The 25,995-nt window shown below is 49.0% G+C and overlaps 1 protein-coding gene across 1 annotated transcript in view; it reads right to left on the reverse strand.

Annotated features, from left to right (window-relative positions):
* LOC146863601 (uncharacterized) overlaps positions 1 to 25,995 on the reverse strand; it is a 277,244-nt gene that overhangs the window by 167,927 nt on the left and 83,322 nt on the right. Inside the window, exon 4 of the mRNA XM_085627622.1 lies at positions 1,612 to 1,973. Coding sequence (XP_085483748.1) covers positions 1,612 to 1,973 — 362 coding nt within the window. The remainder of the gene's footprint in view (positions 1 to 1,611; positions 1,974 to 25,995) is intronic.

Consider the following 25,995-nt stretch of genomic DNA (forward strand, 5'->3'; position numbering starts at 1 on the left):
TTGGGCAGGGGTCGCTCCGGCTCCCTGGTAGGGAGGGAATGCCGGAGTCGACCCAACAGGCTCCGTGGGCGCAGTCAGATGACTACCTTCCACTTCCTGCATCGCGTCGGCCGACGGACGGGGAGAACGCGAACAGCGACGATGCTTCTTCGCCTTCTTCTTATGCTTCAACATACCCGAAGACGAAGACTTCGACAAGGAGTGGTGATGATGGCTCTGCGACCGGTCCCACGACCTTCCTCTCAGCCAGGACCTCGAATGGCACAGAGTGGACTGCCAGGCCTCGAGAAGCTTTCGGGACCGCTCCCACAAAGACTACGGGTTCATGGCCTGGCAGTCGGGGCACGACTTCGGGTCATGGTCGCGCTCCAAACACCAAAGAAACACGAGGTGCGGGTCCGTAACCGACATGAATTTGCAACAGAAGTCGCAAGCCTTCAAGTCGGTTTGAGGACGGGACATCTCGTCCTTGCATCAAGAGTCGAACAACTCAAAAAAATGTTGGCACAAAGTTGCAAAAAGAGAGTCAAAATGTGACTCTAAATACCGCTCTCTCCGAATCTGTGCTAGCTGGCGCTAAAAAATAAAGAACTGACGTCAGCGCGCAGGGGCGGCGTCTAGGTAGACACCGCGACATCATTCTGGCGACCATGAAGCCAACGACGAACGCGGAGTCAACCAACGCCACCTACTGACGCGCAGGGGTACTGCTGAAGAAAAATTCCAGTTGGCGGTCCCACCCGCCTCATTAGGATGCAACCAGATAATGTTGCATTCCTACATTTCCCTATGGGACAATGCATTATGGCCGTAAACCGTCTGTAATGCATGCTCCCACAGTGAAATGGGAGGTGCGGTTCATCCCTGCGCCCCGTGGCAGGCACCTCAAGATGCCTGTCACAAAGTGCAGGGATTAACAAGATGGCAACATAGGTGCCCCATAGGCTTGCAGCTGGAGGCCGTGCACCAAAGGGGGCACTGCTGGGGGCCCCGAAACACGCTTTCTGACATGGTTTGCATGTCGGACAGGCCGGAATGGAAACCATGTTGGAATTCGTGCATTGTAATCTCAAGGGCGGAAAGGCCCGCTCTTGAGTTTACTAGTCGGAATTTGACTAGTTCGAATCCGACCGGCTCTCCGAACCCGTTGAAAGCCAGCCAGGGCCGGTTTACTTTCCGACCGCCTATATCTTGATTAGGCTGTCAGAAAGTAAACCAAGGAGCCCATTACGATGCCGCTCAGAAGGCTCTGACCTACAGTCCGAGCAGTCGGAGGCGCACCGTAATCGGCCCCCAGATTGTTAATAAGTCAACTCTTTTCTTTAAGTGAGTACTGTTGAATCCTCCCTTTGCTATGAATACTGAATCGAAATCTTAGCTCTGCTGCACTTGTTTATGACTTAGAAAACAGTTATGGACATGCGCGGCAGATGTCGTCTTGCACCGTTTGATTGAAACAGATGTGCTCTTTCGTTGGATAACACTGTAAGTTGCACATGTATTGTCATACCTGAGTTCTGAAATGTGTTTAAGACAAAAAACAAAAAAGACCAATGAACAGATTCAAACAAAGAATGATAGGTTTGGGATGATGTGTAGGGTGTACTGTACCTCATGCGTTTCAATGCCACTAGCATCATCTTCCACGGCGTACTGCATGATGTGGGATCGCTCTTGTGCATTGGTTCGTCCTCGCTGGTGGCTCATTTGTTTTAATTTTTCTGATGTTTTTGTCAACTTTTCCTCCAGGGATTTGCTTTCTTTCTCCATTTCTTCAGCAATCCTTTTCTCCCTTTCCAGACGTTCATGTTGTCGCTTCTCTTCCTCCTGCTGCTTCCGCTCTGCCTCCGCTCTCTGCCTTTGTTCTTCTTCTCTCTTCTGTTGTTCTTCTCGCTGCCTTCTCTCCTCTTCTTCTCGATGCTGCCTCTCTGCCTCCTCGCGTTCCTTTGCCATCCGGTCTTCTTCCTGTTTCACTTAAAATGGTGTGAGATAAAAACATATAAGCCAAGAGTCTCATTGCAGTCAGCAGGTAAACAAAAAGGCCAACCTGTAGCATTTACTGACAGAGACATTCATTACCACTGAATGATGCTGTGATCAGTGCATGGTTGTGAGTTTTCCTGTGAGGACCACACTGCTGGCTACGGCGCTTACACCTCTTGAGGAATAAAAGGTTCATGCCTTATAAAGTGAATACATGCAGACTGCTGTGTAAACATTGCCTGATTTCTGCTTCCCTGAGGAACAACATCGATACATTTTTGGGATTTCATTTAAGAAATCATTGTATTCTGAGGGGCTTATTTATGAGAGCCCTGTATCACTTCTGCGCCACGTAAAGTGGTACATGCGTGATGCAGGGCTCTCGTTTTGATTTATGAAGTCACCAAAGCCACAAAGAGTGGCATCATATATCATAAGTAACAAGACAAAGCGCAAATTGATGCGTTGCCTTACTCTGCGCTGGGAGGTATTCCATGGGCGTTGCGGTGGGATTTCCCACATAGCACCCATGCATTCTGACACTTTCCCAGACTTACGAGAGCCTGTAAACCTGGGAATGCGTCAAAATGCTATGCCTCCTGACATGAGGCGTAGCAAGGAGAAATATCCTTCTTTCTTCTCTTTTTTGCGCTTTCCATGTGGGCTGCATTCTGCAGCACACATAAAAAGAGGAAAATGCCTTGTACGATTGTTTGTGTGCAGGAACGTGCCGCTTCCTCCACAAAAACAGTCCTACCACAGGCACCCTTGCACCGTGATGGAGTACCCTTTATCCAACGTATGAATCAGTCCCATAGTGTCTCATGATGCTGACCTGCATCTGCATATAATTTTGATTATAACAAAGAGGCCAAGAATGGAATGGGCACATTGAGAGTGAAGTACTAACAACTATAGGTGTACAGTCTCCAAACCATAAATCTAAATCTAAATCCGGTATGTGTAAAGTGCGAACTACTCACCCCTAGGGGTCTCAAGGTGCTGAGGGCCCTCGGGGAGATTAAGTGAGCTATTGCCCAGAGTCACATGGTGCTGATCTGAGCTGCCTCTGGCGATCGAACCATGAACCCTGCACTCTGGAATCAGTCGCCCCAGCTGCTGTACCACACCTCTTGTCACCATGCCTTCTTGAGAAGGAAGCATTCCTTCGCTCAATAGAAGTGGCTGCACCATGGAGAGGTGAAGGCTCGGATTGGTATTGACTCAGCACTCAGTTTACTGCCATTTTAACCTGGTAAAATACACCTTTTTCCAAGCCTAAAGCTTCCTTTTTAGTACATTTATGTCACACCTAGGGTAGGCCCTAAACAGCCCACAGCACAGGGTGCAGTGAATTTAAAACGTTGGGCATGTACATTTAAGTTTTAAGTGTCCTGGTAGTGAAACACTCTTACATTTGTTATTCAATATTGAAAGGCCTGCCTCCCCAATAGCATAACATTGGGTTACCCTATTGCATTTAATAAGTGATAACTTTCAATTTGGGAGTAGGAAGGAATATCACATTTGGTTTCTAAAAATTGTAATTTACAACCCCTTTTAATTATAAAGTCGGATTTTAAGCCACAATTAGGAAAATACAACTTTTAGAAAGCTGGCATTTTATGATCCTAACAATTGGTGCCTGCAGCCTGTATCCTGAGTGTTAGACATAGCCCCAAACTTTTTGCCTTCTCCTCCAATTTTTCTGACCCTTTTTTGTTGGCTTTAGGTTTCTGAGCACTTTACCTCTGCTAATCAGTGCTAAAGTGGATGTGTTCTCACCCCTAAAACATGGTATGATTGGTTTACACTTGTTTGGCATATTTAATTTACTGTAAGTATCCTGTACAGTGGTAAAACATATACCAAGAACCCATAAATTAAATGTTACTAGTGGGCCTGCAGCCCTGCTTGCGCCACCCATAGAAGTTGCCTTTCAAACGTGTCTCAGACCTGCCACTGCAGGGCCTGCGCGCGCAGTTTACTGCCACTTTTACTTGGCATGTGAAAGTATTTGCCAAGCCTGAAACTCCTCTTTTGCTACATATAGGTCACCCCTAAGGTAGACCGTAGGTAGCCTTATGGGCAGGGTGAAGTATAGGTAAAAGGCAGGACTTGTGCCTTTATTGTGTGGCATGCCCTGGTAGTGACAGCCTATTTTGTTTCTCACTTCTGTAAGGCGTGCTTCTTCCATAGGATAACATTGGAAATCCCCTTACATATGTTTAAGTGGTAATTCCTGATTTGAAAGGAGTAGCACTGCCATTTTTGGAATGTTTAGAATGGTAGTGAAAAATCATGCCTCCCGTTGTAGGTAGATCTTTTATTACTATTCTACAAAGGCCACTTTTAGAAAGTGAGCATTTCTCTGTGCTTATAACTCTTTCTGCTTTGCAGCCTGACTCCAATCCACTTCTAGGGCAGAGAGACAGCTACACTTTGTGCATACTTTCTAGACAACAGCAACACAGGACGGGTTGGTGGTAACAGAGTAGCATCTGCATACCGAATTGCCTTCCTGGGCTGGGCGAGAGGGAGGCCGGGCACACTTACATTTGTATAGGATATGTATTACCCTCACACAAAGGGCTCGCTTACTCCCTACTGATGTCTGGAGCCAGGGCTGGGGTTGAAAGGGTGTGTTGTACTTGTAAGGTTTCTTTTGAAGTTATTTTTACATCAAAGACATTTTGATTGTAAGTACAGGGGCTCTATGGCAGCTGCACCACATTGCAAGAGGAGCGTTGGCGGCGGTCTCTAACCCCTATCTTTGAGAATTCTCAATCTGAGGTAAGGGCTTGCAGGAGGCCCCAATTTTTCACCACGTTTTGGGAGATTCACTGGTAGCTGCCCTACAACACCTAGCACGCACTGCAGCCCCACAGTAGGGACTGCCATAAAGAGTCTAAGATGAGTGCGGCTTAGGCTATAAAGCTAATCACTCGACAACGCACAAAGGTCTACAATATGCAGCCTAGAAGGCGCACAGGTCCCCTTGCGATGGCAATGTGTGTGTTATCGCATCTGTGATGCCTTATGTGTTCCAATGTAAAGGTTTGCTTCATAGTTTGAGGGACTACACAACCTAAGTAATTACTACCCTCTTGGATACATATTGTGTTGATTATTGCACTATCAGGGCATTGGGGTAATTGTTCCATATGTGCAGTATTAGTGATAGATGTCGTTTTATGCCTGCCTTGACACTGATAACACGTGCTATCCAAGCAATTCCCTTATAGGCATAGTACCTCTGATTCAGGTGTTTATTTTTTAGTCTACTGCATTTCATGTCCTGATATTATAGTAAATGTTGTTTTTGTTGCATTGTCAGGATAATGAATAGCGCCTCAGGATTTGCATAGGATGTACAGTATTTCTAATTCATGTTGTTTTGGTCCATGATTTATGTACAATATGGGGGATATTCTCAAAAACGTGTGATAATCATCGCAAAATTAGCTTGACGCAACTTTGCATATCGCAGTCCATCGTGGGAAAATAACACCGTGTTAATTAACGTGGCATTCTCAACCCGGCGGCACCATGCAATAGGCTCACAATAACGAGTCAAATGACCGCGTTAAAACCAACATGACGCCGCAAAAATGCGAAACACGATCGCAAAAAAAGCTGCGATGAGGCCAAGCGCGATACAAAAATCTGCGAAAACCAGAGACAGGCCTGCAATTCCCACGCGTCATGCCGAAAAATGCACAATAAAAGCAGAACAAGAAAAATACACCAAAAACAAAAGAAACTGCATAGCAACATGGATGCACCCCGACCCAGTGCAGAGGTCAACGCGAACCCCACAAGCCCAAGAGACCACCAGCAAGGAACCTCGGGGTCATGAAAGGCCAAGGAGAAGAGGAAGAGAAAGACGGGTGCAGTCCGCAGGAAAACCAGATCAGTGTCATGGAGGTGACAGAACACTACCACCCACTGAACGTCAAAATGACAAACATGAATGCAGTCGGAGTGTCATGGAGGTCTATGGAGGAGGACAAGAGGCGCTGGCATGATAGGAAAAGCCAAACCAAGCACAAACCCACTGTTGGACCTGTCAGCCCTAGGGTGGTCTCCCCTTCCATTTTTGTATCGTGCCTCATTTTTTCCACCCTCATTTTTATGTTGGACTAGGTCTCCGGGCGCCTTTTCATTGCCAATCAGTGTTAAGGTGCAGGTGCTCCCTTCTCCCAAGATGGCTGCCACAGGCCCCTGCTACTGCAGAGTGGTCTTTCATAGTAGCACCCTAGCTGCCAGGAGCTGGCTGGAACCCCACAACAATGTTGCGACTCCAGCCCGCCTTTTTGTCCCATAGGTAGAGTGGGGAAGCTCCTGGAATGTGCTGGAACCTTCTAGAAGGGAGGTGTGGTTTTTCTTTTGCCGCCTTGGCTAGAGGTCACCTGACCTAGGGCTACTTAAGAGAGGGAGGGAAACTTTTGTGGTGAGTTGGCCATTGGGGTGAAGCAGAGCTGGAAGAATCCACCAGGAGTGTAGGCGGTAGGGCCTAGCCAGGGACTTATGCCTCTGAGAGTGACAGGATTTAGGTGCTGCCTCTTAAGTGAGTGAGGGACCCTGTGAAACCCACTGATCTTGCCCAGCAGTAGGAGGACCCAGAGACTCTCTGCCAGCCTGACTAGGAAGGATCTAGTCGCCCTCTCCATCCCTACCCCCCTGTAACAGAACCCTTTAAGGGCGCCAGATACATCTGCGCCAACAAGACTTTATCTAACATCTGAGAACAGAGCACTGAGACTGCGTGTCCAGATTGAACTCTCAAACTTATATGCCAAGCACTGAGACTGCGTGTCCAGATTGAACTCTTAAACTTATATGCCCAGCACTGAGACTGCGTGTCCAGACTGACCCCTGAAGCCGTATGCAAAGCAGATTGAAGAGCCACCGGGGATCGACCAGGTATTAGCGCTGTGACCCCTGTGCGCCCTGACCTGGCCTGGGACCCCCGACAGCGTGCTCCGCTGAGCGCGAAACCCCCATCCTTAACTTGAGCCCCCCCCTGTGAAGTGGAAGCCAGCGCGCTCACCGCCGCGGCCCGGAGACCAGAAGAAGTGCCCTGCAGAGTCGCGAGGCCCGTGAGAAGCCTGGGGCCCCGCCGCTGCCGTCGCAGCTGTGAGAGACGGTGCGCGAGGCCTGGGGCCGAGTTCCCCCATCGTCGCTGGAGCGGACGCTGTCGGACGCCGAGAACGAGGTAAGCCCGCAGGCTGGGATTGCCCCTGGTGCGCCCCCTACTGGTCGGGAACCACCCCGCACCCTCAGCCCGGGTCCCCTCTCCGTGGGAGTTCCCCCTGCCAGCGCGACGAAGAGACCCCGCCGAGGGATCCTCTCCTTGTGTCCCTGTGACTGCTCTGAAGCGAGGTGCCCTACGGACTGCACCGGAGCCGAGAGACTCGCTCCTCCCGTCCCAAGCACCGCCCGCTGAAAGCTCCGTGAGGCGCATTAACTGTCCTACCCCACATTGAAGTACTCAGCGCCCACCATTACAAGTAGCGCTTTGTGCTTCAGGTGCCGTATTGAAGTGCTACATGTTGGTGATTACGAGTAGCGCTCTGTCAGTCAGGTGTCATATTGAAGTGCTACGTATTGGTGATTACGAGTAGCGCTCTGTTATCCATGTGCTGTATTGAAGTGCTACGTATTGGTGATTACGAGTAGCGCTCTGTTATCCATGTGCTGTATTGAAGTGCTACGTATTGGTGATTACGAGTAGCGCTCTGTCATCCATGTGCTATATTGAAGTGCTACGTATTGATGATTACGAGTAGCGCTCTGTTATCCTTGTGCCATATTGAAGTGGTACGTGTTGGTGATTACGAGTAGCGCTCTGTTATTCATGTTCCATGTTGAAGTACCACGTGCTATTGATTACGAGTAGCGCACTGTTATTCATGTTCCATGATGAAATGCTAAATGACATCTATTACGAGTAACTCTATGCTAGATGCCCCGTTCTGAGGTCGTCACCAATTAGCGTGCCTAGCGCCATCGTCACCTCCCTAAGGCGCTGCAGGAAAGTGAAGAGTGCGTGTTCCCCTAGGTGAAGGGTAATTGTACCTCAGGCAGTACTGAAATATAACGAATGTCATTTGTGGTATTACCAGCTTATGAAATGTACTGCTACCTCATGAACTGCATCTAACGTGATCTGCTTGGATAAACTTGAGTATTTACTTACCTCCTACCGTGTGGCGTCACTTATTGTGTGTGTTCCTCGTCGCATGTGAGGTGCGTGTTGTATGGTTGCTTTACACACAGACCTTTGGTGGCCCGACCGCTCGTGTCACGTTACCGCCCCATAGGGCCTGGAGACCCCAGGTCTTACACCCACTGCCAACAGGAAGGCAGCAACGGCGACAGGAGGTGGGAGTCCTGTGCCACAGGAGAAGCTGAAGTAAACAGAGGCTACAGTCATCAGGGTGGAGACGGCGCAAGGAGTCGGGAGTCCCGACACAGCTCGACAGGACCTGACACAACATCAACAGGGTGAGTAACGACCAGGGACTGGGGGGACGGGGGAGATGGGCACAATGTCACACATGCACAAAGATGTGTAGCACACTGCACACCCACAATGACCCTGGATCATGTCCCTGATCCCCGTGGCACACTGCAGCACACACACATAGCAATAGCAGCACGTCAGATGACAATGTGGCACAAAGTGCAACCCCAACACTGCAGAACGGAGGACACAACTGGGTCCGCCCATGCGCAGAAACAGGCCAATCACATCCAACATAGCAGGAAACTGTGAGATGGAAATGCACGTGTACAACCACACATCCGTCATGTAGTCCAAATGTCCACTGTCCCGCATCAAATATACAGCACCCCCAAACAGCCACAATGTACACAGTCATACAGTCTGCATGTAAACAAGAACAATGCACCAACATACATGTCAACACAATGTCAAAATGCATCTCCCATTCACATCGCAGAGGGACAAACAACACCTCTAGCAGAGCAGACCAGACTACTAATCAGTGATGCTGGAGAGGACCAACACACCTTCGACACCGACGCCCTACAACAGCCCATGGACATCTTAGGCAACCCACCCCCAGGAGTAGGGCAGCCAAGCTACACAGAGGAGACCCTAGCCCCTGCACAGACTACACAGCAGGAAGCACCCGCCACCACGGCTGGCTCCCAACACTTCACCTATGCACACATCGCATTTCAATGCCAGGTGTCAGAATGCCAAAAGTAGGTGGCCGAACAGGTGCGGGTGAGGTCAGAGATCATGGAAGCCGAAGTAGTTCACATACGTGGGTGTTCAAGTCCCATCAGGGACTACCTACACCCCACAAAGGAGACCCACACCATGACAGATACACATGCATGTGCACATGTCCTTCAATGAACCTCGCCCAGAGCCCCGGAATCATCATACACACCCCCATGCTGGACCTCCGTACGACGTCCCAGTCCACTCCTCCTACGCATTGAGTGGATGACGACAAAGCTACATATCCAAGATCTTACCCGCTGTTAGCGGTGACATGGTTGCGTCCGCTGTACACAGCACAATGTAATGTTGTAGGCCCCGGGGCCCTCATGCATACGTCATGATCACATGGACACACGCAGGTAGTTCGTGGAACTGGCTATGGGCATGTGCGCCCGACCCCTTTATTGGCAGGGTCACATGTACAGTGACGCCTGTGCTGGATGGGTGTGGGGTGAGTGTAAACCAGCCCGCACGGAGTGGTTGGTGCTGGCAACAACTAGAACAGGGAACACCATCAAAACGGAAACAGAAAACACCAGCATCACAGAGACAACTGCGAAGCAGCATGGTGGTATCCGGAGCAAGTACAGAGGTCACCCAATCTGCAAACAGGAGTGTCCGTGAGTTGCAGTTCACTGAGGTTGGGGCACTAGAGATGAGCGTGCTCATGTGAAAAATAAGTCTGGGATTGTGTCCCTTAGGGTTATTCCTGATGCAGCTGCAGTGGGGTGTGTTACACATGCATCATCTTCCTCATCATCATCCCCGGTCTCCCACACTGCTTGAGGTGACATTGCTGCGTGAGCTCACCACAGCACACAACTCATTCAGAAATGGTCCATGAGCCGTAGTGCACTGAATTAGTAGCACCTGGAGTGCTGAACAGGGTATCAGGCAGCTGATGGCATCCACGACAGGTGTGAGCAACTCCGTTAGTCTGCCAGTACAGCTGTTTCGACTTTGGCAGTTGGCATTTGGAGTTGGTTCTAGCGGTGGGGGTGTGTGCCTCCTGCGGTGATGCGACGTCCGGGCCGGTCAGAACTCGATGTGATGTGTGAGCCATGGTGGGCCGCAGTTGAGTCCGGAGGCAGCGGATAGTGCAGGGCCACAGACACATGGCGTTGAGGACCCCAAGGCCATCGTCTCAGATGCCATCCAATATCTCACCGGACAGGGTCCCTGACTTGAGGTGTGTAGGAGAGTAGGATCTGCTTCACATGGGTACCACCACTTTTTGCTGGTGTTTCACTTTTTTTCGAAGTTAGTCTGGCTGTGGCCCTGCTAATCAGGACCCCAGCCTAGCTGCTTCCTCTCTAAAATGGTTTCCATGTACATTAGGTACATTCCTAATTGGATTCTGGAGTGCCTTATAAGCCCCTAGTATAAGGTATACTATGTACCTAGGGCATAAGTACCTCAGAGGCCTACAAGGAGCTGAAGCATGGATTATGCCACCTCTGGGAAGCACTCCAAAGTGACACCACAGGTCTGCTACTGCATCCTGGGTAAGGGTGTGCTTGCACCCCTTACTGTGGTATAGGCTACCTATATCACTACCATTGCAAACACATATAAAACCTATAAGTCACTCCTATGGCAGGCCTTAACAATCCTGAAGGCAGAGTGCTTGGTTTTTATGTGAGAGGGTGCCCCTACATGAGCAGAGCCCCTCTGCAGCGTTCGGAGTACCTCCTCTGATGCTGTTTGTGGTGCAGCCTGACCATATACTCTTAAGTGCATTATAACCTTGCGGTAAATGCTAACTTTGGACTGGCTGCACGGAAACATGTCGTGCATGGTGTCAAGCGCTTTGGAATACTACCCCACCCGCCAGTTCTGGCAGGGGGTAGCATTCCACCGTTCTAGAGGGAGAGACATGTTTACACTGGTCTACCCGGTAAAGACTTCCTAAAGCCCTGGCATCACAAAATGGATGCCACTGCCACAGACACGGGTCTGGCCTCCTGCTGCTGACCGAAACTCCGGCAGGGGAGGCCTGGACAGTAGGTTTCCTGTCCCAGGGAGGTGTAACTACCTCCCCAGACAGGCAGATGTGTATTGGGGCTGGGCGGGAGCACTCACTGGTGCTTTGAAGTCCTGCACTGGGGGCACACTTGGTGTCCCTGTGCATTGTCCAGTTCAAACCGGTTGCAGGGGCTACCTGCCCCTGCTCTGGCATGAAACTGGACAAAGGAAATGGGTGTAACCGCCCCTCTTTCCAAACCCTCCCATAGGTGGGTCCCTAGAGTAAGTCCAACCCCCAAACTTAGTATAAGGATGGGAACCCAGTCCTTGAGACTTTGTATAACCCTGGATGAAACTCTGCAACATATATCCTGGACCTTCGACATTCTATTTCAACTATAAGACTGAAGAAATCTCCCTTGGGGTCAAAGAGTGACTCCCCTTCTTGGCAGGCACCAAAGAAGCAACTGTCCGGTCTGCAACTCTGAAGATTCCGCCGGAGGCCGAAGTCTTTGCATCACCAGAGGTAGATTTCCAGACTTCCCCGAGGCTACCCTGAGTCCACAGCAAAGCTGAGGCCCGTGGCTATCATCGGTGATGTGGAAACATGACCCCTGGACATCGTGATCTTTTGCAGATCCATCATCTTCCTGGTCTTCCATGAAGTTGTGCTTTGGGCTCCAAGTAGCCCCCACCTTGAGCACCTCCTGCACCGAAGATCTCTGGCCTCCACTTCACGAGTGACCCGTGGGCCAGTTTCAAGTGCGACCGCTTGAGGCTCCTTTGCGATCGCTTTCCCATTGGCTAGTGGGTCCCCATGAAGGCAACTCCTCTTCTGATTGGGCTTTCCTGGTTGCTCCAGACGTGCCCCAACTTACCCTCGCTGGGTGAGTCCCCCAGACCTTGCTGGTCTGCACCGACATCCTTCTTCTATTTCCACATGACTTGCTGTTGCCAGGGCTAGTTAGGTCCATCCTTGTCGCCAACACTGTAGCACTCGACAGACTTCATGGGACAGCTCGAATCCAGCTCCTGGTTGTTGTTGATGCCTCCTGGACCTCGTGGATGAAGAGTCAAGACACCCGTCAACTCACTTGAAGCACCCGACATCTGTGGGCATTGGACTATCGTGCCCCTGGTCACTGGCAAGTTATCCAGACTTTGTCCCCTCTGATTTCAGGTTCCTTCCATCCTCGATCCAGGCTTGGATTTCTCCGGACACTTCTCCTCTTCACAGCAGCAGCAGTTCTTTGCAGGCTTCCATTGGAATCGACGACGCGACCCGACACCAAAAGACACCTATGCACCCGGCTTCCCTGGGTGAGGTAACTCGAGTACTCCGGTGCTCACGTAGGTGCTAGCCCTAGAAGTTCCTAAGTCCAAAAGGGTTTGGTCCTGACTCGATTAGAAGTGTCCCTAATCTTTAAATTTCCAACTGCGACATTGCCCATAGAAGATAACGGGAACCCGCTGTTGTGTTTACACACTGCATACAGTTCCTGTGTCACTACCTTGGGTGGTTCCTTGGGGTCCCAGCGATTCTACAGGCTCTAGGCCCTGTGTCTAGTTCAGTCGTGGTTCTTATACCACTTTTTTGGTATATGGTTTGGCACGCCCCTAGGGCCCAAACGTGTATTCGTGATTTTACTGATGCTTAATCACTTGTAACTTAAGTACCTTTCAACTCCAGTCTGGAAGGTTGGTTATTGGGCAGTAAAGTGTGTGACTTCATAGGATTGTACAATCTGATAATGAGGGAGAAGATTCTTAATAACTGTCAAAATCACCTGTTGCACCAGTACCTGGTAGACTTTGATCTGACCTTTCCCCAAGAATTGGGAAAGAAGGCAGACAAATGGGTCAGAACCAGGGTGAGGCAGAAGGTACAGAAGCAAGGTGGTGACACAAAGAAGCAAGATTCCAAAAACTCTGACAAGGGTGGGGACAAGGGTAAAGACCAGAAGTCTTCTCAAGGGCCCCAAAAATCTTCTTCAGGTGGGGATTCACAGTCAGGAAAGGGTAAAGGCCAAAAGAAACCTTGGTGCAAAATCTGTAAACAGAAAACTAACTGGAGTAGTGACTGCACCAAGGCCAAAGAAAATACTCCAGCCCCCACCAATGCCCCTAAGGCACCTTCTCCCCCTAGTGGAGTAACAATTGGTGGTGGGAATACACAGAATAAGGGTGTAGTAGGGTTGACCCTGGGTTCTGAGCTGGACTCTGGCCTAGTCAGAGTACCAACTCAGGCTGTGCTTGTCAGTGATGGGGGCATGGATATGTCCCCCTTTGTGAGTCCCAGTAACTTGGGCAAATACAGACAGCAGCCTTTAATTAATGGAGTAGAAGCTTGGGCATTCAGGGACACAGGAGCAAGTGTCACAATGGTGACAAAAGATCTTGTGGATCCTGGGCAGATTATATTTGGTGAAATGTACCAAGTGACCAATGCTAGCAATGTCAGAACAGACCATTCTCTGGCAGTTGCTAACTTCTCCTGGGGAGGGGTAACTGGCCTTAAGAAGGTTGTGGTAAGTGCAGACCTACCAGTACAGTGCTTGCTTGGCAATGATCTAGCGACTTCAGCTTGGGCTGAAGTGGAGCTCAGGACACATGCAGAAATGTTAGGGATCCCTGCACATGTCTTTGCTGTGACCAGGTCACAGGCAAAAATGTCTAAAACTGGACAGGCCCGGGATTCTGGAAAAATGGACCAGGTGCCTCACAAGAGGAGGAGCCGTAGGGTTAAGGCAGAGCCTTCCCACCTAACTCAGGATACTGATCAGTCTCCTCAGGGAGATGATCTTGAGCCTGCAGAAGGACCTGTCCCAGAGGAGCTTGAACCTGATCAGGCTGAGTTCTTGAGGACAGGGGGCCCTTCCAGGTCTGATCTGAGCCAGGAGCAGAAAACCTGCCCCTCTCTTGAAACTCTCAGACAGCAAGCTGCTGATGAGGCTGCTGGGAATGCTAGTGCCACCCATAAAGTTTATTGGGATGATAGACTCCTTTACTCAGAGAGTAGAGACCCCAAGTCTGGTGCATCCAGGAGGTTGGTTATACCTCTGAGGTTTAGGGGTTTCCTATTGACACTAGCCCATGATATTCCCCTAGCAGGACACCTAGGCCAGAACAAGACTTGGGACAGAATTGTTCCTCACTTTCACTGGCCTCACATGTCTGAAGATACAAAGGAGTTTTGTCGCTCCTGTGTAACCTGCCAAGCCAGTGGCAAAGCAGGTGGCACTACAAAGGCCCCCCTGATACCACTACCCGTGGTGGGGGTGCCCTTTGAAAGGGTAGGGATTTACATTGTTGGTCCCATGGATCACCAAACAGCATCTGGGCACAGATTTATACTGGTGGTGGTGATCATGCCACCAGGTACCCAGAAGCAATTCCCCTAAGGACCACTACAGCACCTGTAGTGGCAAGAGCCCTCTTGAGTGTGTTCTCAAGAGTAGGTTTTCCAAAGGAGGTAGTATCCGACAGGGATGCAAACTTCATGTCTAGTTACTTGACTGCTATGTGGAAGGAGTGTGGAGTGAACTACACGTTCACCACACCCTATCACCCATAATGCAATGGTTTAGTTGACAACAAAACCTTAAAGGGCATGATCAAAGGACTCCCAGAGAAGCTTAGGCAAAAATGGGACCTTCTTTTGCCCTGCCTTTTATTTGCATACAGGGAGGTGCCTCAAAAGGGGGTTGGCTACAGCTCATTTGAACTTTTGTTTGGTCACCCTGTCAGGGGTCCATTGTGTTTGGTAAAGGAAGGATGGGAGTTACCTCTCAAGCCCCCAAAGCAAGAGATAGTGACATAGTCTCCGCTCCTGGATGGCTGAGTGCATGAAAAAGGCAAACAAAAACCTTGAGGCTAGCCAGGAACTGCAAAAAGCCTGGCATTACCAAAAGGCTGTACTGACTGTTTACCAGCCAGGACAGAAAGTGTGGGTGTTGGAGCCTGGGGCCCCAGCAGCTCTCCAGGACAAGTGGAGTGGACCCCACAATATTGTTGAACAGAAAGGGGAGTTTACCTACTTGCTAGACCTTGGAACCCCTAGGAGTCCCCAGAGGGTACTTCATGTCAACAGGCTAACGCCATATGTGGGCAGGGCTGACATGGGCTTGCTCATGGCAACTGATGAGGGACAGGAGGAAGAGAGTGACCCACTTCCTGACCTCCTCTCACAGAACCCTGATGATGGGTCAGTTGATGGTGTAGCCTTGGAAGGCAGCCTCACTGCCCAGCAACAAGCTGATTGCAGACAGGTGCTCAATCAGTTCAGACACATGTTCTCACTGACTCCAAGTCAGACTACCTGGTGCACTCATGGAGTGGACACCAGGGACAGTCTGCCTATTAAAAATAAGATTTATAGGCAACCTGACCATACAATGCCCAGAGATGTCGGGTGCTTCAGGTGTCTTGACTCTCCAGCCACGAGGTCCAGGAGGCGTCGACGAAGTCCACGAGCCGGACTCTAGGCTCTAGGCCTTGTTTCTACCTCAGTCGTGGTTCTTATACCACTTTATTGGTATATGGTTTGGTACGCCCCTAGGGCTCAAACGTGTATTTGTGCTTTTACTGTTGAATACTGACTTGTAACTTAAGTACTTCGAGCTCCAGCCTCATAAAGAGACTAGAGGGGTGTGTTTTATCTTAAATACATATATTTTAAATATATACCTGGTGTGGTTGTCCTTTCGTGTGGTCGTTCAAGAGATTATAGACTGGTAAATCAAGCTGCTTTACATTCCTTCAAGACTTAGCCTGAAGAGTGCTCTCCATAGCTACCACTAGGATAGCATTCAATAAAGGTTGTCTTTAACCTATCACCATAAGGGGTTGTTTGGACTGATACAGGGTGCCCACTAGAACTAGTGGACAGCATATATCAGGCCACCTTCTCACAAGGTGCACAGAGTCAGTGGTCCTGGATGCACTTAGGCCGGCACAGGCACACTGCCACGGGACGGTGACTTGTGGTGCAGTGAGATGGTCCACGCGACCTGAGCGGGTCCTCATCGATGTCCCAGGTGAATGTGGCGGAGGGTTGCGGGTGACAGTGGAACGTGTCCTCCAAGGTATGATGCAGAGGGTAGAAGCCATCCGGAAGCGGCAAATTGAGGAGTGGAATGCTACAGCCTCGTTATCACCGACATGATGATGAAGACAACCCCCAGTCCACAGACTCAGTCGCCACCAAAGTTCAACTGGAAAGTGTCCATGGCTGTCGGGGATAGACTTAGTGGCACCAGAGCTGAAGGGGTATGCCGTTTGCGATGAGGCCAGTACAATGATATGAAAGCTGCCATGAATAAATCAAGACTGAGTTCCCAATGTGTGACCCACTCGACCGTAGTGTAGGCCTGAGGCAGTGGTCAGCACGGGCCCACAGCCATGTGTCGTTGGCTTGCGATGCACAGAGTTAGTGACACCAGAGCAGTTGTTGGCAGTGTTCAATCACCTCCGTAACGAGGATCCTTTTGTCCTCCGGACTGCATCACTTCTTCCTCTTACTTCCCTCCATGCGTTCAATGATATGAACTCTGCCATACACAAATCAAGACTCAGTTCCAACTGTGTGACCTACTTGACTGCCATGTAGGCCGAAGGCAGTAGTCAGCAAGGGACCACAGACAGGTGTTGTTCGGATGCTAGGCACGGAGTTGGTGGCACCACATCGAAGGGAGTACAGTGACATAAAATCTAACATAAAGTGTGTACTCTGCCATTGTGTAATCAAGACTCAGTTCCAAATGTGTGACCGACCTGGCAGCTGTGTAGGCCGGTGGAGTATGTCAACGAAAAAGGAGTACTGCGGGCCTGTGTCGCGGAGGCCGTGATGGTCTGAGGAGGCTGCTAAGCTTGTGGGCCTTGGTCTTGGGGCTTGCGCAGGCATCTGGTGGTCCCTCCTTGACACACGCCGGTGTCGGCAGGTGGGCAGAGAGGCCTGGCTGTACAGGGGCGGGCATGACGGGTCCGGGACCAGTGGCCCGGGGTGCAGAAGGTGCACAGCTTCGCAGGCAACACCGCTCACGGTAACGGCATCGGCCTCGTGGCGGGCTGGGAGACACGTTAGGCATTCCGGAAGAGGACCACGCCCAGAGCTACGTGCTTTTTATTCACACCCCTACGCTGGCCTGGCATACGCCGGGCCAGCCCACTCCACACACGCTTCCTGGGGGGAGGTCACAAGCTACATTTCCCCACTGGCTGAGGTGACATGGTTGCGTCCACTGTCCACTACACTGCAAACACCAGCAGTGCATGTGGACATGGATATGTCTGTGGTCTGCATACTGCAGTCTGTCCAGCACATCTCCGCCACACTTGGCATTGTGTACATTCTCATTCATGGGTCACTTGCCTCTGTCGCACATGCCTGGTTCCCACCTCTCCCCACATTCCGCCATTGTGTGGCTGAGGTGCCATGCCATTGATGGCTCATGTACATGGCTAGCCCAGGTTGCTGCAGTAAGTTATGCTGTCATGTCTGGTGGGTGGACATGTTGTTTGGCATGTTGACTGTGAGTCTGTGACGTGTGCATTCCCAGAGTTGTGATCTGCATGATTGTGGAGTTGGGGGGTGTGGTGTGTTTATTTGGTACTTGCCAATGAGCAGTGCATTTCCATGGGTGTCATCCTGGTAGCGCCGGTTGCTGATGGACTGTCGGAAGAAGTAGGAATCATGCACCCTGCCTGGGTAGTTGGCAGCGACGTTGGTGGCGATTCCCAGGTGGTAAACTGTTGCCGGTTTTCTGTTGAGGTAATTGTGTGCAGTGTCACCCAGGGGCACGAGTAGGACATGTGTGCAGTCAATTGCCCCCTAGCACATGTGGGAAGCCAGCTATGGCATAGACGCCTTGCTTGGTCTCCATCTGTTCATGCGCAGTGTGGGGGGAGTATGGGTACTGGGGTACCAAGCTGCTGATGGCATCCAGTACAGTTGTGATGTACTTTGATAGTGCTGGCTGCGAGACTCCTCCGACTCTGGCGGTTGTTGGTTGGAAGGTCCCAGAGGACAACATGTGCAGCACAGCCAGCAGCTTTGTCTGCAGAGCGAGGTTGGTTGTCCTCTGTGTTGGTACTGTCAGCCTGTGGGCAATGGTTGTCAGGATGCGTAGGATGGTTGTCCTTCTGAGCCTGTGGTGGGCAATAGCATTCTCTGGTGTTGGCTCTGTGAGGTTGGTGCGTTTTCTGGAGGTCCACTGTCTTGGTCTGCGCTGCCTCTGTAGTGGTCCAAGGGGTCCGGGAGGGATCCGGGGGGGGGTGGCGGTCAGAACAGGTCTTAGTTTCCTGCTGCTAACGCGCCTTATCGCCTGTTTTGTGATCCTATCTCCGATCTGGCTGGTCATTCACAATGTTGCAGAATGGTGTTGTTGCGGGTTTTTGCTAGGGAACGCCTACTCTACATCTCATTAGCAATAGTTGCCGGGGTCATCCGTGGCAATGTTTTTTGAGGATGCTATCGCCGGAAAACTGGTGATATCAGCTTTTTACACCGGCTTTTAAATGGGGTGATAGATTTATCGTGACATTGGCTGCTCTAAAGTGCCGAAAACTCGGTGATAGCTCCTTGAGAATATGCCTTTATATGTATTTTGGGGCCGATTCACATAACTAATCTGAGACAAAATCCTAAACTTACTACTTCTGGTATTCACAGAAGGCACTTCTGATTTTTGATATTCACAGAAATCACTTACAACTCCTATCTTTACGTCTGCAGTCAGGCCGGAATCTCTGCACCCGGACTGTACTCTCCGCACCTGGACCGCACTCTCTGGCTAGGGCTGTAATCTCCGGCTCAAGACATAATCTCCAGCTCGGGCCAGATAAAGTGTAATCAATCGGCTGGAATGCAATTTTTACAAAAAAGAACATTAGGAATGTGTGATAAATGGTAGAGGAGGTCTTGAGAAATAGTTTGGGCAGGGAAAAGGGTATGGGCAGACACTACATCATAACCCAGAAAAGTTTGCTCCTTTGCACCCTGGTACATGCAGTGCACAATTTGCGCTCCTCTCAATGTTGACTGTGGTGTCAGCACTACAGTCAACACTAAGGGGAAGTGGGCCTGAAGGTGCTCCACCAGCCCAGCTGTGAACTCTGCCAGAAGCAACACAGCGCAATACAACTCCTCGCAGACCAATTTCAGCACTGCCACTGCGTGAAGCATCCCAACGCTGGTCCTCGCATCGCTGCCCGCAGCTCATTGGAACTGCCATTGTACGAAGCATCTGGTGTAGGAACCTGCGTCTCAGCCTGCAGCTGATCGGAACCAGAGGTTAACTCGGTTTGTTTGAGACTTCACCCTGGCAAGGACTGCAGTCGCTGCTAGACTAGGGCTTCCAGCCTCAACCAGAGGAACAGTGTGCAGAGTCCATTGGCTCCCCCGAGACTTTGCAGAGACTAAAGTAGATAATACTAACGCTCTCCTTTGTGGTAGTGTGGGCAAGCAGTTAGGCTTATCAGAGGGCTGCTTAAGCATTTGTTGTACCCACAGTGGCAATACATGACACACACTCAATGAATAAATCCCAGACCAATTTATAAAAATAGTACTTGCTTATATTTGTTTTGCTGAGCCACAGAACTTTTCATAGGTAAATACATTTCTCAAAAGGAATACTTTTCAGTCCCAAAAATTGACATTTTGTGCAATTTTCAGACTTTACAATGTATGTAAACCTATGGGAGGAAGAGAGGGGGGGGGGGGAGTGGTCCCGCCAAGCGGCAAAATGACTGCACCTTGAGTGGGCTCTGTCGGCCGAGCTGATTATCCGCTATAATCTGTCTACTACGGGGGGACACAGCCTGACGACATACATCGGCACAGCTGCAAAACACCCCTCTGCTTCATATCTGTGCCTTTGGGGGCCGGATGCTCCCACGTGCAACGCTGGACAAAGACGGTGCATCATGTCCGGCTGCAGCCTACCCTGCTTGCTGCAGACAGGCCGGGTGGGCCTGCGAATCCTGACCGACGTGCCAGCCAAGCTGGATCACGGAAGATCCTAGAGCCATTGGGAATTAAGAGACTGCTGGACATGCATCCTGGACATCTGGAGCCAGTGATCATGATCAGGGACAGCTCGGATCTGTTCCGAAGGGCCGCAGAGGAGTGTTGGGAAGGCCCGTCTGTGTGGCTGACACTACTGAACCACCGTGGACAATGTGAGGAGCGCCTCAGGGTGCGGTGGCTGCTGTGACTGTTCTGGCACTCAAGATGCGAGGGATTTCAGCCAGGAAGAGGTCGGCTGAGCGGTGGTTTCTCTTGGGCGTGTGGAAGGAGAGTTTTTCGTTGAGGTATTGGGGTCCGGTGTTGTGGAGGGATTTGTAGGCATGAGTGAGCAGCTTGAAGGTCACACTCTTTTCGACGGGGAACCAGTGGAGGTCTCGTAGGTGCTTGCTGATGTGGTCTTGTCATGGGATGCTGAGGACGAGTCTGGCTGCAGCGTTCTGGATGGTCTGGAGTTTGTGGAGCAGAGATTTGTTGATTCCGGCATAGAGGTCATTCCCATAGTCCAGTCTGCTGGTGATGAGTCATGGGTGACGGTCTTTCTGGATTCGGTAGGGATCCATTTGAAGGTCTTGCAGAGGATGCGCCGTGTGTTGAAGCATGTGGAGGATACAGCATTAAACTGCCGGTTCATGGTGAGGGAGGAATCGAGTATGATGCCGAGATTACGGGCGTGGTCCATGGGTGTGAGAGGGTTTCCAAAGGCGGGGGGCCACCAGGTCTCATCCCAAGCGGAAGGGGTGGATCAAAGGATTAGGACTTCTGTCTTCTCCGATTTGAGCTTAAGGCAGCTGTTGCTCATCCAAGGTACAACGTCTTTCATTCCTTCCTGGAAGCTGAGTCTGGTGGTGTCGGGTTCCTTGGTGAGGGAGAGGATGAGCTGAGTGTTGTTGGCGTAGGATACTATGCTGAGTCTTTGTTTTCTGACAATGATTGCGCGAGGGGCCAAATAGATGTTGAAGAGCGTGGAGACACCTTGGGGTACTCCGCGTCTGATCTCTGTGGGTTCGGATAGGAAGGGTGGGCGTCAGATTCTTTGAGTCTGGCCGACGACGAAGGAGCAGATCCAGTCTAGGGCAGTTCCCTGGATGCCAGCATCATGGAGTCTGGCAGCTAGTGCACTGTGGGAAACGGTGTCGAAGGCTGCTGAGAGGTCAAGTAGAATGAGTGCTGCCATGTGGCCTTGGTCGAGGAGAGCGCGTATATCGTCAATAGCGGCTATCACTTTATCACCTAGAAATTAGTCTCGGATGCTGATGAAATGCAGACTGAAGATAAACAGTAATTGCTAAGGATGGACAAAGTATTGGAGGTTAGAAAGGCAAAGAATGAAGACCTGGAGGTTCGCTTTAGATGCAATAATTGCCATAGTACAGGGATTCCGGAAACCACGTCCTTCTTAAGGATGGAAGACTATGTTGAGACTCTACTCCACCAGATCTTCAGTGCTGACCTATCCAAAGTCTTCATTGTGGAGAGAGTCCACCGTTCTCTTGGCCCCAGACCACCGGTGGCAGCCCCGGCCCATCCCATAGTGTCCCATATGCTAAACAACCGTAATCGAGTTACGATTCAGCAATGGGGTCGGGAACACAGGTGATACATCAGGGCAACAACATCTCCTTCTACCTGGACTTCACTATTGCAGTGCAGGTGGTGCGTCGAGAAATCCTACATGCCTAAAGAGTCCTTCAACAGACTAGCGTGCCGCATGCCCTCCTTTACCCGGGTAAACTGCAAACTTCCTACGAGGGCAAGATGCATTTCTTCCCGAGCCCAAGGCTTCACAGGAATTCGCCAAACATATCAGCAAGACGCGATGCTCATCTCTGGATTCGCCCTGCTTGTCTGAGGGCTCCCAGTTAAGCGACAAAGACTGATAGCACCATAAGATATTTTAGTATGTATCTGTACTTCATTGTAGGAGCTGGGGGGGCTCCACTCCAGAGGTATTACTTTAACTGTGGACTTTTGTCTAATTATTGATTGTTAATACCCATGTTCTTTGCTTCTCTATACTGTGCACATATGCATGTTAACATACCCTTTGGAATACTCTCCTAGCCCATAAGCTGGCCACCCAGCCTTTAGTGGCAGGGCTGTCTGCTTGGTGGGTCCCAGTCCCTGAGGGATGGTTCCCAAACCTTTCCTTTTGATCTTAATTTCTTGTTCGTATTGGTAGTAGTGTGGGTACTGTGTCGCAGCCTGATAAGGGGGTTGGTGGGGGTGGGAGGGGGGCTGAGGGTTTACAGGGTGGGTGGAAGATTGGGCCCTCCACAACATTGTCTGTTCACTGTCATGCTCTGCTGTTTAATCTCACAACTTTTTCTTTGCGTGTCATGAATACAGCTCTTTAAACTCGGTCCACACTACACCATACAGACCCATTTTGGGACAGACCTAGACCAAGACATATAACACGGCTTGTATATCTTACCTTACATGGAATATACAGGATCTAAACGACTTAGGAAGACACGAGTGGTACATGCATATCTTACTTGTCATAAAATTGTCATGTTTCCTGCAAGAGACTCACGTGGTACTTCCGCAGCTGGGCTTCACGCGCATTGGTGAGGAGAAACGCACTCCTCTGTGTTCTCTAATTGTGCCCAAGGTATCACAATATTGCTGAGTAGGGCCTCTCATTGACTAAGCCATAAAGATGGCCGATATTTAATTCTCGCAGGCACACTATACAAGCAACCCATGATCATGGTGGCAGCCCAAGGCCCCAACATGGATGACACAGGGTTTTTCCTGAGCACCTGGAGGCAGATAGCGGAGTATGGACCTCAGACTCTGATATGGGGTGTGACTTTAATATTACACTCGAGGGCACTGTGGACGGATCGGGCCCTCACCCCAAGCAGCAAACTCTCAACACGCTGATCCCAGACCATGATTCAGTTGATGTTCGGGGACACTGTACATTGGAAGCAATAGGAAAACAACAGGTTGAGCTGTAATCCAAGAGCTCAAGAATGCAAAACAGATTGTTATGCACAATACCCAAAGTGACCATAGTAAAGTGAATTGCTGAATAGAAATGCCAGGAACATACGTGCCCGTCACGAGTTTCCTATTGCTTTTAGGAAATTCCCCCTGACGAAGGGTTAGACCCGAAATGCATCGGGGAATTCATGGTACCTGTTATTTTGCATCCACATTGAGTATGTGAACTCTATTTATATCCCAGTAATTATTATGGATACTCTCATATGAGACGCATCACATGAAGACTACAAATCGAAGATTAAAATCTTTATTTAAAAGAGCAAACTTGAATGGTTATTTAATGACAATAATTTAAGCGATTTCATCGCTATCCTTGAGTGCTACGTGAGGACGTTCTTTCCCAGAAGGAGGACGCTATTTAGCCATTTGTTGATTACACCTCAGGAGATTAGGAGGTGGTACTCAGAAGCACCTAAGAGTTTACTTTCCTGATTACAATTGACTTAAGTTTCATGATATTTGAGAGTGCGACCGTCTTCCATTTCTTTGTCTCATTGTAATCGCTGATCTCTCTGGTCTGCACCCAAAAGGATTTCAAAATGTCATATGAAGACATAGCTAATCTACCTGGAAACAGAGCAGATACTTTTCAATTCAATTCAATTCAATTTATCTTTATTCGGATATAATATATATCCATAAAAGTACAACATCACTGCCAATTCACATGTAACTACAATCATCTCTCATGAATAAAATAGTTAAAAAATATAGAATCAAATGATGAATTTATAAAATTGAATATCATAAAACCTGTACATACAACTTATGAGTGCAGTTTTTAAAAATAAGTAAATTTGACCGATAGTTCATACAAGGACCAACAACCTTACTGTGCAAAAACGCAAGTGTAAACTTTTAAACACTGTGCAAAATGGGCAATTTGTAAACATCCGACTGTGTAGAAAACAGGTTTGTCACATGTATTACAATCTGTTGGGTACCAGAAAACCCTATATATACCTATATTAATAAATTACAAATAGGCAATAATTTGCCTTGTGTGAACCATAAAAGTGTCCCCAACATTACTGTGCAAAAATCGCAAGATGTAAACATAATCATAGTACAAATAAGCGATATATACCGACCGACTTTATACAAGATAGACATATCATAAATAGACATAGTCAAATGAAAATTTTTTGCAAATTGATAAAACCTATCAAGGGGCGATCATAGAGGCTCGAGATTTGACAGCTGCTCGTAAAAAGGAGCTAACACGGTAGATCATATCCTCACAGCCCAATTGCAATATTTCTTGATATGCAGAGTTATGATTAGTCATCTCATTTGCCTTAAAATAGGGGATTAGATATTGTTTTGTGTACCTTACATAAAATGTACAGGAGAACAGGAAATGTGGTAGTGTTTGTTTGCAACCATCACCACATGGACAAAATGTCTCCTCCAGATTTTTATTAAAACCAATTGGAAAGGAGAGTAGATATTTTACACTGTTATCGGAAGAGCAAGCTCCTATTCCATCTCCCGATGTTTTTCCTTAGATACTCCTGTGGTTTAGAATAGTTGGTACCTGCTGTCCTCAGGATAGGCATATATCTAATAATAGATGGCTTACGAGACTCGATCTTTACTCTATCTTTGCAATATAGGTCGTATAATGCGTCCCTTGCTGATTTTAAAATTGTGTTTTCAACAGCAGAGGGAAAAAGGAAAGTGTGTTCTAAATGAATGCTGGCTAGGCTTTTATGTACAGCATTAAGCCAAGGTATATATTTACTCCTATCACATCTGAGGCAGTCTGTGATGATCTGTTGGGTTAGAGTGGCAGCAGGATTTCGCCATATCTTTAACCAAAATAAGGCGGGGCGGGATTTAATAAAGTCCTCGACATAGTGTAAGTTCAGTTCTTTGTGGCATATGAAGGTGGGTGATGAAATTTGTGCCCCAAGTAACCTTCTGCAAAATCTGTTTTCTTCCACTTGTATGCCGCTGCAGTCTGCGTGCCCCCACACTTCAGAACCGTAGGTCGCAGTAGGCAGACACTGGGTTCTATAAATCTGCAGTAATGGGGACACCACTTCTGCCTTTCTGGGTTGTCGCAGACTAATTATAGAGTTAATTGCTGTGCCAAGTTTGTTTCTACCTCTAGCTACATGCGATTGCCATGAGCCCGTGTCAGAAAAGACTAGGCCCAGATAGGGGAAAGTGCTAGTGCTTTTTAAGAGATCACTTCCGATCCTTATGTTCATTATACAGTACTTTTTAGGTCCACATGACATTATGAAAGATTTGTTAAAATTGGTACGTAGTCCCAGCTCTTCCATAAAAGAGACAAAACCTGAAATTAAAATACGTAATGTTTTAGGTGTGCGGCCCATGAGCAGATACTTTTGGATTCACCGCAGAGGAAACAAATAGAATATATGCTCTAATCCAAGAACCAGAATGCATCACTTCAAGTACCACATCAGTACAGTCTACCATCAGACAACTACTATTTTCTGCAAAACGTGAAATTAACTAACGGTTGCACGCTAGTACCCTTATTCGCTACCACAAAGTGCAACGGATACCAAGGGGGTTACGCATTCCCCTTAAATCTACTTTATACAAAAACAATGCTAGATTCACAGAACGTTGGTATGCTATTTTGAATAAATGCTCCCTCGATCAAATTCTTTTAATTGTGGAGGAACTATCTATTCTGTTGGAAGAACTTGACAAAGAAGTCACACAACTTAAAAAAGACTTAAGTGAGAAAATGAGCTCAGACGAA

Source organism: Triturus cristatus, chromosome 2_1, assembly GCF_964204655.1.
Source record: "Triturus cristatus chromosome 2_1, aTriCri1.1, whole genome shotgun sequence".
NCBI classification, from domain to species: domain Eukaryota; kingdom Metazoa; phylum Chordata; class Amphibia; order Caudata; family Salamandridae; genus Triturus; species Triturus cristatus.